This window comes from Lonchura striata, chromosome Z (assembly GCF_050655825.1).
Source record: "Lonchura striata isolate lonStrDom1 chromosome Z, ASM5065582v1, whole genome shotgun sequence".
NCBI classification, from domain to species: domain Eukaryota; kingdom Metazoa; phylum Chordata; class Aves; order Passeriformes; family Estrildidae; genus Lonchura; species Lonchura striata.
In genome coordinates this window covers 19,859,181-19,874,573 of record NC_140740.1, presented here as the reverse complement: position 1 = coordinate 19,874,573, position 15,393 = coordinate 19,859,181, and the positions used below count along the sequence as shown (strand labels likewise).

The following is a 15,393-nucleotide window of genomic DNA, read 5'->3' as shown; positions in this document are numbered from 1 at the left end:
TTTCTACAATTTTCAGGGTAGAGTATGGTTAAAATACTTGTGGGAGAAATATGATGTATATTAGCTTCAAAAATAAATGTAATGCCTTGGTATGTTTGTGTTTATCAGAACAATAATAAAGTAATGTGGTGCAGTAGTCACCTTGGTTTTCTCTCTGTATGTAAAAAGATGATGAAAAAATTTGTTGATTTACCTTTACACATTACTAATAACAGAGTTAGCTCAGTTTTTAAATTTAGACATACTGTAGTGCCATCACAGTAAGCTGGAGCACACAGAGTTAGAGCACAGAGACAGAGAAACTCTGAGTGTTCAGTGTGTGTGCAGTGAAGGTTTCCTGTGGATCAGGCCTCCAGTTCTGCTTGGGATTTCATGAGTTGTAAAATGTATGAATGTATTCTGTCTTTAATTTACTAGCTTCCTGCAGCTGCTCCTCAAAAGAAATAAATCAATCTGTTGCATAGGAGAACCCACCTCACACACATGCATGAACAAAACCCTCTCGCCAATTATATTTGTTCATATATACCAGGAAAAAAAACTCCCTTCTTCTTCTATGGAGTAACTTCCACAGTCTTTTTGGGCAGGTTGCTCCAGTGTTTAGTTACCCCTACATTAAATATGTTTTCCTCATCTCCAATTGGAACCTTCACCATTTTAGGACCATTCTCTCTCCTTCTGGCACTTCCCACTGGCTTCTCCATGACTGTCTCTCATAGGGTGAACTACCTGGCATAACCTAGAACAGCACTGAGACTGCTCCCACCTCACTGAACAGAAATAAGCCATCAAACTTTTCCATGTGAGCTTTCTTTCAGACAGTTGTACCTGTGTTTATATGGATTTTTTCCCTCTTTTTTCACTACAAAAGAGATTATGAGCCAGACCAGCTTGCTGAGATTAAATGGTAAGAGTTTAATTGTCTTCCATCAGCAAATATCAGTAAAATATCCAGCAGTCTTTGCAGACAGTCTCCTGCAGGTTTTTTTCATATTGGCACCACATTTGAGAGCTATAAGTTGCCTGTTTGTGCTCCCTCCTTTGGGACAATCTAATTGTCTGCTTGAAGCAGTTCCCACCTTCCTCTGTAGGAAATACATTACTACTACCTTTTTCTTTGATCTTTTACTATGGCACTGTACTAACATTACTGTGATAATGTATCCATAAATGAAATGGGGTTGAATGTTTTCTAAGTAGTCCTGTGGGCCCAATACACAGAATTTATGTAGAATTGCTATTAAATCCTCTAGAGTCCTAGTTCTTTAGTTCAGTTGTTCAGTGTGCTTCAATGAAGCCCAGGTCAAACTTTTAGATTATTAGTCAGTTTTAATCTGAGACCCAAGAGATTCTTCTGACCCACCAGCACATGCTAGTGAGGTGAACAGCGTGGCTCCCAATATATATGCAGCAGCAGAGGTTGCTGGCACTAAACTGAGATTTTGGGGTTTGAGTTTAGCTTAGGTTTTTTTGATGAAAACTTTTAATAAATTTAACAGAGTTGTCATTGCCTGTGTTTCATATCCACACCATACCAACCTCTCTTCAATCCTTATGGTGGGTGTAGGTTCCCAGCAGGCCTATCAGCAGAAATTAACTATTGTCTTCATTTAATTCTTAGTCCATCCAGGAAGGACAAGTTCTGTGAGTCTCTGAAAAAGTACAGTAGTTACAACTTGGCTAGAGTTGTTTATATGATAAATACAGAAAAACATATTACAATGCCAACAACCTTATTTTCATAGCAATTTATGACTGTTTTTACAGTGTAAAAGGTTAAAGTGAAAAGAAACATGAGTCAAAAGCATGACGAAAGATAGTTCAATTCTCAGACTTGACTGGTGCTTTTGAAAAAGCCCAGTGAAACTGTGAAAGCTGTGGTTGCACTGACAACAACCTAAATATCTGCACGGTGTCCATGATCTTTCAGAGTAAACACCTTGGTAGCTGCTGGCTTGAAAAGAAACAGAAATCCACATGATTTACTGCATATCTTCATGTGTATGCTCTTTGGAACTCATTGCTATCTGGGCAGGACCATTTGGCTTGTTTTAGCTTCCTAACCACCTTCCTGGGGGTTTTTAACAGGGACACAGGACTGTCAGAATATGACCACAAAGGCCTTTTGATGCATCTAACAAAACTACAGGGATGGTTTAAAGAAACTCATGTCTACAGAGCATTATCTTATTGAGATCCTAGATTTGGAGAGGAATATAGATAAGGATCCATCCTTTGTCTAGCCAAGCAAGGAATTCTCTGTCCAGCAAGAATTCCTGCGTAAATGTATTGCCTGCTTAGAAGTGTTTGGTTTCATTAGATATAAGCCTCTGTTTGCAAGACTAAATTGCTCTAACAATTTACAAGACAGGAGAAGTAAAACACAATTTTTGGTTCTGCCAGCTGTCTCAGCCTTTTACTTCTCCTGTCCTTAGGTATTAAAATAACCTCCCTGTGTCCACGTGATTATTATGGAAGGACCCAGAGGAGCTGTCTCATCATCCATTTGCAGAGTTACACCAGGACACAAACCAAGTTAAGGAGATAATTGTGACACCTTATTCCATGCTTATTTGTTTCAGAAAATTGGGTGTCCACACTTGAGGCTACACAGGAGAGTGACTTGTCATGGACCTTGTATGCCAATGCCTTGTGTCCCTACAATTTCAAAAGACAGGGCTGTGCAGCTTCTTCAGCTAATGGGTTCTCTAGAAAAGTACAAAACCGGTTGAAATGTGTGTGCAACTTTTGTGGCTAGGCCCTCAGAGACTGAACTGCCAGAGGCTACTCAGGATTTTGTATTGTCACTATAATTTCTCTTTCTTGGGGGTTTTATCCTTTTCATATCCATAACAACTTAAAATAAATCCATTTGCAGGCCCCATTATGTTTGATGTATATCAAAGACCTTGACTTGTTTACAGAATGAAAGAAAATTTTAGTTCATTTTTAGTGTCTCAAACATGTTTACATCAATTTTATGGAATGTATTTGTTTATATGTATCAGAAAGAAATTTCCTCTCAGTGAACTGCTCTGAGTTGTCATGACAAATAAACAGTAATCTGAAAAAACAGGAACATGCTTTCACAAAATAGTTTTTTAGTGCTTTTAGTATTTTTATTTGATAGTTTTCTGTTAAAAAACTCACATGCAGAGCTGTACGGTTTTATAGCAGCTCTGTGAGTATTTCCAGTGTTTAACCTGTTGGGATTGAAATCCTGTTGAATCCCATTAGCTTTTCTTATGTGTCACTTGGGACCAGGTGATTCTGTCATATCATTTTGGCAGTAGAAATTATCAGTCTGTGTATTGTTAAGTGCTATTGGGTATTTGCAGTCTCTTCTATTCTCAGATATTTTTTTTTTTTTTGTTAGGAATTGACAAATATAATTAGATTAAACTCCTTACTATTTGTAGTCCCAATTAGTACTTCCATGCCAGTGGATACCTTTAAAATTAATTGTTCTGCTTAGTACAATTGGTTTCAGGGTTCTAGAGAACAATATGAATTAAAAAAACATTGCAAATGTAATTGTATTGCAGTAATTGGTAAGAATGCAGAAGACTTATTTCTGTACTATTTTGGTTACCCCTTCTTTAGTAATTTGTGAAGAGGTTGATTTATCAGTTTGAGTGGATTATTTTCCCTCAGTGCAGTTTAATAATTAAAGTAAGTCAGATTTCATATTGAGAAGTTCAATTTCTGGATTTCTTTATAAGCACAAGACATGGTTATATTATTTACCTTGGCTCAGACTAAAGGTCAAAATTAGCAAGTTTTAAAGAAGAACTGTAGAAGCATACATCAGAGCCTTTGATGTAAACAGAAATTAAAATCAGTGCTGAATTAGTGCATGTCACAGAACATCTGATTCATAGTTATGGTATCTGTGACAGCAGCAGTGCAGTTTGCATGAGGTAAAGATTACAAAAAACCAGCAGGTCAGTAAGAAAATGAAGAATTGTGGCTACAGAACAGCAGCCAGATGTTATTATAAGGGATGTCTTGAACCTCATTTTCACTGCTATGACAACTGTGAAACTCAAGTCGGTTTTGTTGGTTCTAGTAGGGTCGTGGATTTCCTTTGCAACTCTGTAGGTTGACCTAAATAATTTTCAAATATTTGTGTGCGTGTGTGTGTGAGTGTGCGTGTGTTTGTGTGTTTTTAGCTGAAGAATTCAGGATATGAATTTATTTGTAACTTTTAGATCTCTGATGGACAGTGATGTTATCCATTATTTTGCACAGAATGCTCTGTACCAAGCTCCCTGTATTTCACAAGCTGCTGTTGTCTTTCAATCTCTGTTTAAGGGTCTTTATGTCTTTGTGGTATATTTTATCCTGCACAACCAACTTTGCTGTCCTGTGAAAGCAAGTTACACTGTTGACATGAATGGGCATACAACTCCAGGATCAGCATTTTTCACACATGGCAGTGGTCTGCCAGCTGCAGGAGGAGAGATCAGCAAGTCCACACAGAACCTCATCAGTGCTATGGAAGAGGTAAGAGTGCTACTGTAGTTCTCTGTAGTCATTAACTTGTGTATTAAAATGTACCTGGAAATTTCAGCATTAGTTCTGAAGTGTAATACATGGGAATAAGATGCTATAAATTATAGGCTGGGGGAGAGCTTTTTTTCATTTATGTTAATAACAAAAATATCTATATCCATGTTTATCCAGTTTCTTTTTCAATGTTATTCTTGGAACTTAATGTGCCCTGATGAAATCCCACCTAGAAAATTTCCCCTTTCACATTTGAGTCTTCAGTTTATAAAGAGGTTGACTAAAGTGTCAAAAGTAGGTAATGAGAAATCAAAATATCAGGTTAATTCTTTCAGCTTACTATAGGTTTTAGATGAGTTTTAAGTAGTTAATTTCTCAGTTATGATGTTCAAAATTTCTGGAAATTGCAATAAAGTTAGACTAAAATTGGAATGGAATGGAATGGAATGGAATGGAATGGAATGGAAAGGGGAAAAGGGAAAAGGGAAAAGGGAAAGGGGAAAGGGGAAAGGGGAAAGGGGAAAGGGGAAAGGAAGGGAGTGGAAATGGGAAAAAGGAAAAGGGAAAAGGAAAAGGAAAAAAAAAGGGAAAAGGGAAGGGAAGGTGTAATGGCTTTACCCTGCCTGGATGTCAAGCACCCACTAAAGTTGATGATATAGAGATGTACTTAGCACTATTAATTTAATTTATTGCTTATAAAATCAGTGAAGCATAAGGAAAAAAAAAGATCTTAAAATTCTTCACCAACCCTCCTTCTTTCCCAGGTCTAATTCATCCCTCAATAGCACAGGGAGACAAGGAATGGGGTTATGATCAGTTCATCACCTGTAGCATCTGCAGCTCCTCAGGCAGAGGAGTTCTTCCCGTACTGGAACATGGGGTCCCTCGCACAGAAGACAGTTCTCCATGAACTTCCCCTGTGGGAGTAAATCCCACAGGCAAGAGTCTTCCCCAGACTGCTGCAGCATGGGTCTCTCTTCCAAGGGGTGTAGTGCTTCATGGAGAGACCCCAGTGTGGTCTCTGAATACATCTCACAGCCTCCTCTCAGGCACCCCCTGCTCTGGCATGGGGCTCCTCCATGGGTTGCAGAGCCACATCTGCTTCCTCATGGTCTGCACCACAGGCTGCAAGGGAATCCCAGCTCTTGCATCTGGAGCATCTTCTCCCTCTCCTTCTCCACTGACTCTGGTGACTGCTGAATTGTTTCTCTCACAAATTCTCACCCTGCTCTTCCCTGGGCACAGTTACATCTGCTCAATAACCTTTATTATTATTATTATTATTAATTATTATTATTATTATTATTATTATTATTATTATTATTTATTATTATTATGTTAGCACAGAGGCATTACCACCATTTGTAATTGGCCCAGTTGTGGCAGTGAATACATCTTTGCAGCTGCCAGGGATTGCTCAACCAGGCATGGAGGAAGCTTCCAGTAGCTTCTCACAGGAGCCACCCCAGTAGACCCCGCTGTAACCCTCCCTACTGCCAAAATTTGGCCATGAAAACTCAATACAGAATGGAAGGAAAGGCAAGGGAAAGGGAGATATATATTAGATAGATAGATAGATATAGATATATTAGATAGATAGATAGATATAGATATATTAGATATATTAGATATAGATATAGATATAGATATAGATATAGATATAGATATAGATATAGATATAGATACAGATACACATACGCATACGCATACGCATATACATATACATATACATATACATATACATATACATATACATATACATATACATTAGATATTGTAACTATATAGATATAGATATATAGTTACAATTTACTAAAAGGTTTAAAAAGGCTTCCTGGTCCATTATAGAAGTGACAGAATAGCTGGTTCCAAAATCTCTTGGTCTTTAGTTCAGCTCTGGTCATAATTTCCAGTTTCTTTACAGTAGTTTTGATGATTACTGAATTTTTGTGTCTTTTTAAACTCTGCAGGTGCCTGCAGACTGGGAGAGGGCATCCTTGCAGCCTGCTAGTCAAGCTAGTGCTGCCTTTAAGCAGAGTCCACAAAATGGTAATGTTTTCCACCCGTCTGGAGGATTCAGTACCAGCTCATTAGTTGCTGATGAGGAATCACAGGAGTTTGATGACCTAATATTTGCTTTAAAGACTGGTGAGTGACTCTTCCCCTTGTCCTTCAAAATTTGTTGTATTGCTGTGTTGTTATTCATCCTAATGGTGCCACCATTCCATGAGATACAGTTAATAAGGTCTCTTAATAGAATCTGATTTCCAGTGAAAATCTTAAAGGTCAGTTGTCATGGGAAGGTCTGATAGGACAACCAAAGAGGCAGAGGAATCCTACCTGATAAGATGTGGCATACACTAACCAAAGCCCACCCAGGTAAAGTACAAGTGGACTTGCTTGGTAGCAAGAGGTCACCTAAATGATCTTTAGGAATATCACTGAGCCTTGCAAGAGACAACGGCAAGATATTTGTGGGCATAGAAGAATAAGTGACCTGGCACACACAATTTCAGAAGCTTCTTCCTTTCAGTGATACCAAGAAAAGTCAAACTGGATGGAAGACTGGGAATGCTGATAATAAATAGATATTTTTATTCGGTAATTCATAATGTTCTATATGCTAAGCTGATTTATATTGGAAGAAATGCCTCTAATGATGGGGCCCTCAACATGTGAAGGACATGGACTGAGTCCAGAGGACGCCATTAAAATGCTCAGAGGGCTGGAGAGCCCCTGCTGTGAGGAAAGGCTGAGAGAGTTGGGGTTGTCAGCCTGGAGAAGGAAAGGCACTCAGGAGAGCTTTGAGTCTCTTCCAATACCTAAAGGGGCTACAAGACAGTTGAGAGGGACTTTAACAAGGGCATAGTGGGACAGGACAATGGGGAATGGCTTTGAAATGAAAGAGGGCATGTTTAGATTAGGTATTAGGCAGAAAATCTTCTCTGTGAGGGTGAGGAGGCCATGGCACAGGTTACTGGAGGAACTGTGGCTGCTCCATCCCTGTCAGTGTTCAAGGCCAGGTTTAATAGGACTCTGAGCAACCTTATCTAGTGGAAGGTATTCCTGCCCATGGCAGGGGGTTGGAAATAGATGGTCTTTATGGTCCCTTCCAACCCAAACCATTCTGTTTTGTGAAAATCTGTTTTATGCTTATTAATTTTTCTAAACATTTTTACAGACTAGTTCTACTTTGTTAGCAGTCCATTTTTCTTTTCTCAAGACTTTCAAAACTAGGTGCAGAAGTTACAGTTGAAAACCTTTTTCTTTAAGTATATAAGAAGGTAGCTTTTATTGCTTGACTTCAACACTAAGGAAATTCATAGATACTTAATAAGACATTAAAGTATCTACATATAACACTTCTAATATTACACAATATTTACTGCTTAAGTAACTCAGTTGGGATCAGTACACTGTAAAAGACTGAGTCTTAATGCATGAGGAACAATCTAGGCAACAGCCATAGCTGAAATATAATACAATTCAACACATATTCAGCACTTCATTGCATTTTCCTAAGTCTTCAAGTTCCATCCCTAGTTAACTTGTTTTAAGTTCTTTGAGAAAGTAGGTCTAAGACCAACTTTAGATTTTCTTGCCTAAATTCTATTATTGTCTTCTTTAGTAAAATTTTATCATAATTTTTATAAACATTTAATATTAATGTGATTTGAGGTAGTGACCTCAGGCCATTGTTGGAGAAAAATATTGTGTTTACATTTCTGATTAAAGTAGTGCCAGACAATTCTACATCAATGCTTATTCATGTGCCCTCATGGTGTCCCCAGTGGTGTTACAAGAGCAAAAATACCCATGATTTCTAAACCAAACCAGTTGTCTCATATGGCTTCAGGCTCACATTTAAACAAGATGAATTGAAGAAGTGGTGTGTAAGGTTAGAGCATCTTTGACCAGCAAAGTAAATGTTTATCATCTGTTGTCTCAGACACAACCTCTAGCTCAACATTTTTTTCCTAAAAACAAAAACAAAATAAAACAAACAAAAAACCCACACACACACAAAAAAAAAAAAAAACCAAACCAAAACAAAACAAAAAAACCCCACCCAAAACAACACCAAAAACAAACACAAACCCAACAAGCTATTCTATAGCTAAAAATCTTTTTTGTTCTTTCCATCCTGACATATTCTCCAGTTCAGTTAAGTGCATGGCCAAGGAGAGGGAGGCAGGGAATCACATGGAAGTAATAAAAAAAGAGATGAGGTGGTGGAAAGCTGGATTTTTTTTTTCTGTTTGGCAATATGGACCTATGCTGCTAAAGTATTCACTGTGCTTTGATCTAACAGGAGTTTTATGATAATAGTTAAGCTAGCAGGCACTGAAATGAATTCATCTCCTAGTCTCTCAACACCACATTTCTTCCTCTATAGCACCATTGCTTGTGCTCACATGAAACCACAAGAAGCCAGGTTAGATTTCTCCTTTTATTCTTCTTTCCCTTCTCTCTCCCATTCTACATGACTTAGTCTGATGCCCTTTGAGCACCAGTCCTTGCTCCAAGGAAGCAGTCATTGGCAATTGGAAGATGAGAACCTCTTCTCTAAATAGGCTAAAGTGCAAAGGCAGTTAAGATGCCTTTTTGCTGAACTGCTCTTGCCTGTAATTAGCTGTGTGAGGAGCTTCTCAAACACATTTGGAATAGACTTTATTTCAGAAGGCTGAGAATTCCTTTTTCTGTAAGAGCAGGGAGAAGATGCTTTTCCCCTCACATTAACTAGTTTTATCACTGCTAAACTGGGGGGGTGCTGTTTTTGGAGGAAGATTAAAAATACTGTTGTTTGAACTTTACCTTTGATAAACTGAGAGACTTCTATCATCTGTGTTCCCTAAAACTGTCAATCTGTACTAAAACTTATCTATAAATAAGAGCTAAAATGTTAGTTCCCACTCTAAGGACTGACGGAGGATCAGCACTGATGAACAGAGGAATATGTAAAAATGTTTTTATGCCCCTTTGTGCTTCATTTGCTCTTTCTGCTCATGTAGTTCTGAGCTGTCTGAAGGTGGGTTTAACTTATGCTCACAGGGAATAATTTTGTGGCTGCAAGGTTTAACCTGCCAGCCAGGATCACTGGGAGTGAGCATAATCATAGCAAAGCTAAAATTTCATTCCTGCCCTTCTGCCACTCTCAGCTGTAGAAATGAAGACAGGTTAAAAAAAAAAAAAAATCAACCAATCCTCCACAGAAAAAACTTTGGTTTTAACTTGTCAGTGTTTAGTAATTTGCAGTGTGCAGTGCAGCCCCATAAATAGTGCTGGCACACTCAGCCTTGTTGCTAAAGGAATGTGTCACAGAACTGTGCACTTAGCCCTTGGTTCTACAGTTATTAATGCTGGGCCTAATTACAGATTAACCTGAAATACAGGCTGGGTCAGATTGAGGCATACAATTGCAGTTCTAGCAAATAAGGTGGACAGCAGTGTACTGTCTCTTAGCCACCTGTTATGCTAGCTTTAAACAAGCCTCAAATGGTGATAGGGTTTTTCTGTTTTGTGTGAGAAATCCAGTGGGCTTCTTGTATCATACAGTCATTGTATGTGAATGCCTTGCTAAGTAATTCCTTCTTTCCATCAAATATGCTTATATGCATACAGAAATACACAGTTGGGATTCACTCTGCTCACTACATCATGTAATTTCTTTTATTTTGGAGATCTTTTGGAAGACAAGCTAGCTCCAGGGTAGCTTATGTGAAGGAAATAATGAAACAATAATGGTAGGAAAAATAATTTAGGGACATGTCCTGCTAACTGATATGTGTTAAACGCTTTTTTAAAAAAAATATTAATTTTTATTTATTTATTTAATTGTATTTTATTTATGTCTCTTATAATTATTCAAACAGCTTCTATTAAGAAAGTTTTTTTTTAATTAGTTTTTTGTTAATTTCAGTAATAACTTTAAAAACATGCAATTTTGGACTGGATCTAATTTTCCATCTGATTTCTTGTGCAAGGTTTATATTGATAGTCAATTTAGTAAGATCTTTGCCTTCCAGATTGCGACAGACTCATATGTTATTGTAATTGAGAATAAAGCCCAATATACTAGAATTCCCTGAAGACTTGTACTCTGGTAGAGAAGCATTAAGGCATGAATAAATGCATGATAGCTTTACTGATTTCTGAACTTCCATCTATATCTTACAAATACTCTTGTCCTCTCCCTTTCTGTGATGCACAAAACCAATTTATTCCTTTGGATGAAATGTGAAACTAAAACACACCAAAGCCTTTGAGTGAGGCCTAAACTCCTCCAGAGGTGACGGGTGACCCACCATGGTAGTATCAAGATACATATTAAGCAGAATACTGCTACATTCATACCTCAGTGTTTTTTTGATCTTAATAGAGGCAATTGTGATAAATATTATAGAAATATTCTGGTATTTCTTTAATATGATGCAAATATTCTAATGATTCCCTGACATGGAAAATACCTGGAAAAATCTACTAAATTAAAAACCCCATACAAATGCAGCTGTTAAAATAGCAATGTTATATAAAATGATTCATGATTTTCAATCTAATACAGCTAGAGTTCCAAAGTTAGCATTTTTTAAACCTTGGTGACTCCACTGAAGGTGCCTGGTTTAGGAATAAAGCATCTTATGTGGTCATCCTGAGCCTGACAAAACACTTGTAATTTCAATTCTGAATGGTGTTCAGTGCACTATCCTGGAGACTCTCTATTACAAGGCATATAGATTGTAAGTAGCAAAGTTCCTGCCTTATCAATCTCCATAATATCTGTTTTGAAGGGCTCACTTCAAAGAAAAAAAGAAAGAAAGGAAAGAGCTATTTTGCATAGTCATTCAGTTTTCTCATCTGTGGTTGTCATACATGTTACCTGATGGTTATTGAATGTGACTGCACAATGCCCAGTAAGCATTTTTAGTTCAATCTGAACATTATTTCTAGAAGCTGGGTGTCTGTTGGTGTAATTTCTATGAAGTTAAAAACATGAAAGAAGAATTAAATTTGGTTTGTGTAGATTATTTATATACATCCCACACGAATAATAAAACCATGATTGATTAAGCAAGATATAAGTGCTTGAGAGATAAAAAGTTTTCCCAGTGATACGAGTACAGCACTCACAAAATAGACTCTTTCCCTTAAAATGTTTTAGTGAAAGTCTGAACTATCTCTGAGCAAGCAGATAACAGCTGGTGTTCCAGGGCACATAGGGATGCACTGGTGTAGCTCTTCACCAGCAGATGTCAGTGGAGGAGCCTCTCTGGGTTTGAGGCCTGAGCTGAGATTTTTCAGTTTACAGCTAGTGCTTGCATTCAAAAAGAAATTAAATAAAGGCTTCATTTTCGTGCTTATTTTTCTTCACAAATTGGGGAAAAGTAATACTCCCTGCTACATATCTAGCATCCAATTCTAGCATCACTAGAAGAGTGCATGCTTTTTTGGGATCTGATTAAGTTTAAATTCCACTCTAATCTGAGAACACAATGGACGAATGAACTCTGTGAAAGTTGTGTAAACAGTCATACCCTTTCCAGCCTGCCGATTGTTTGGTAAGCTGGTATCCTGGTTACGTTTCAGTTCTTATTCCTAAAAAGGATCAACTCTAACATAGTTTGTCTTTGCAGCATCAGCAGAGCAAGGCCCTTGTAAACCTAAAGTACCCAGTTTCAGTCTCTGACTTCCAAGTTTCTGATAAGAACCTCTGTAAGAAAAAAGATCTTCTCTGACTTTGCACAGAGCACGGACAAAACTTGCACATATATGACATTTAAGAATATACAGAGTATAATACCATTAGGCCGATACTTGATTTTTTTAGTACCCAGCAAAAGATTCTCAAAGAAACCCTGTGCTAAATAGTTGCCACTTTACCAGTGTAGCCACTGGTAAGACAAATATCTAACACCAACGTTCAGTGTTCATCTTGAAATCTGAGCCCAGGGTGATCATATGTGTGATTTCAAGGGGTTTTAAATAGTGGGGGGAGGTTCAATTTTTGAAATTCATACCCTTTCAGATTGACTAAATATCTTGAATTAATTTGATTGCTAGTATGCTACATAAGAAGTATTGTGTTCTTACTTCATTAGAAGTATTTTATTTACTTTATGGTTTTTACTTGATCATCTGTCCCCATGCGGTAAATACAGCAGTCTGATTCATCTTCCCGATTACAGTCAGGTTTCCGTTCTAAAATAATCAAACATCAAACAAACAAAATAACTTGTTCAAACAATTGCTGTTTTTCCCAGGACCTTCAAGCACTTTTTGGATATTAGGATCTGGCTCAATTAAAAGGTTGAATGTGCATAGAAATATAAATCAACTTCAATACATTTATAAACAAGTATTTTAATAATTCAGATCCCAATCTTGACTTTGTTATTGTATCTCTGTATGTTGATGGATATTTTTTCTCCTGTCATACTCTGGCAGTAGTTTTTTTCTCAAGAGCTTGGGTGATGGAAACCTAAAGACTCAGTAGTGTCAGTGAATGCATGTTCCCTCCATGACCCAAACACCAAAACCAGGTGTAAGAAGGATTATGGTGCATCTTATCCACTTTTTGCCTGGATCATAGGGAATGGATCAAAGTTTGGCTCTACCAGGACTTTGTCCAGACTTCTGCAGGAAAACCTGGCTAGTCCTACAGGACCTTCTGTGCAGGTTCTCTGGACCAAACTCTGTATTCAAGATTGCAGCCTAACTTCCCACAGCAAAGCAGCATCTCACTGATGCCTGCTTTACAGTACTTCTATTCTGCTTGAGGGGTGGTGTGTAGAAGGGTGCTAAAAGAAAACTTTGTCAAAGTGGAACAGAGAGCATAGAAAAAGGTGAAGAATTTTTTAAAAATTAAACTACTCCTTTCTTTTGTCAAACAAACCAAAAACTGGAATTTCAGCTGAGGCAGAAATAAGAGATGTACTGTATACTTGATAGAAACTCTAGAAAATATTTTTCAGTGTGAAATGCAAATCACTGCCTCTCCCAGCATACTTTGTTCAGGGCTGTTTTGAGCTAGATGTCATTCCTTTGTAGCTGCCTTGAACTGCATGTGGTAACAGATCTGCTTCTTCCCAAAACAAATGACTTCCCCATAATTTGTAAATTACATCATTGCCAGATCATACTCGAAAGTGATTTGCATTGATATCTTCATGCCTCAATATACTGATATGCAATTCTCAACAAATTTAAAGCCAAGACACCCTAAGCCCTCAAAATTCATGTATTGTGTAGAATTTGTTGTATAGCTTGAGGAGAGGAGCTGAAAATGCTCTAAGTTTATCGTTTCAACAGATTTTTTGTGACAAACTGGTCTGAAAAATATTTGCATTTCATAAAAACTAGTGCAGGATTATGAATCTTCACACTAATCAATTCAAACCTCCCCCACAATAAAAGCCCAAATGAAATCCCTATCAAACAAATAGGAAGCAGAAAGCTAGCAGAAGTCCTATGACAAACGTATGGAGAACATAGCCTCCCGAGGTGTCTTCTTGACATGTTTTGGAGGTTCGCTTGGGCCAAATTCTAGTATTGTTTTCTGGCAGAAATAAAACTTAATGCAACAGTTTATGTCAAATGTGGGTTTAAAGAATATTTGTTCAGCCTCTTTTCTCATGTTGAAATTACTGTCCTATTAAGACAGCTGGAATTATCTTTTAACTTGAAAATTGTTTTATTAGAACTCAATTATTCATGAGGAAGTCCTTGGAAGTACCAGATACTAGCAGCCAGACCATGAAGGCAGTCCAAGCTAGGCCTTGATTTATACTTTCTGATTTCAAGGCAACCTCTAAATATCTATTGTAGCACTTAATGGGCCAAATAGAGTGAATGACAGTGGGATTATGAAAAAGCATATCCAGATGATACACAGCTATGTCAGCTAATGTTATAATCCATGAATTCAGAAGGGTAGAACTAGTATGAGGAAACTTGCCACGTGATTGCAGGGTAGGGAAATGTTTCAATAATCAGAATAAAGCCAAGTGGGACAGAGTATCCCCGTTTCTGTGTCAAAATTTCATTCTCACTTATTTTTGTTGTTTTTTTCTCTATTTCAGGTGCAGGTCTCAGTGTCAGTGATAACGAGTCTTGTCATGGCAGCCAGGATGGTGGCAGCATGGCTAATTCCCAGATCGTAGAGCTTAGAAGAATACCCATAGCTGACACTCACCTCTAACTCCGCAGCTTGCTTGGGTTTTTGTTGTTCTTGTGTTTTTTTATTCAAGCCTCAGTATTTTTATATTTGTACTTCCTTTTGCACTAAAACACTATATGAAACTGTAGTAGAATGCTGTTATCTTTACTGAATGTTTAACAAGGAATGTTTGCTTGAGGTTTTGTATATCAGAAAAAAAAAAAAACTGTAAATTTTTTTATAGTGGGTGAGCATCAATAGATACCATGGCAATTGGCCTAGATTTGTATCTTGTAAGTAGAGGGTACATTTCATAAACTGTAACTTTTTTAAAATTAACCTGTACATTAACACTGATTAATAAAGCAATAGAGTCTGTTTGATACAAACCAGTCTGTTATTTCTCCTTACTGTTTATGAAGATGAAAAGTGATGCAGACACCCTGTTGAATAGGAAAGCGTTGTAGTGGTACAGTTTTTCTAAGTTTCCTAAGTGACATTCCCCCCGTCACAGCCCCCTGAGTTATCAGGCTAGCCCAGAGATCCGAGGCTTTGAGGGGAGGGAATATCAGGAGATGGCAAAGATTTCCAAAAGAGGCTCTTACCCCAATATATGTTGGCTCAGCTCTCTTTATTCTGTGATGTCCATGTGGAGAGGGGGCAAAAGAGGATGAACAGGAAATGTCAGGGGTCTATATAGACTTTGGACAGGGTGGGCTTCCCTGGCTCTC

General features: G+C 37.7%; 1 protein-coding gene across 8 annotated transcripts in view; it reads left to right on the top strand.

Annotated features, from left to right (window-relative positions):
• ADGRV1 (adhesion G protein-coupled receptor V1) overlaps positions 1-15,051 on the top strand; it is a 253,088-nt gene extending 238,037 nt beyond the window's left edge. For all 8 annotated transcript variants that reach the window (XM_085566958.1, XM_085566953.1, XM_085566955.1 and 5 more), the window contains 3 exons: positions 4,315-4,506; positions 6,480-6,657; positions 14,586-15,051. In XM_085566958.1, the coding sequence (XP_085423084.1) occupies positions 4,315-4,506; positions 6,480-6,657; positions 14,586-14,704 (489 nt within the window). In that variant the 3' untranslated portion in view covers positions 14,705-15,051. The remainder of the gene's footprint in view (positions 1-4,314; positions 4,507-6,479; positions 6,658-14,585) is intronic.
• The last annotated feature ends 342 nt before the right edge of the window (positions 15,052-15,393 follow it).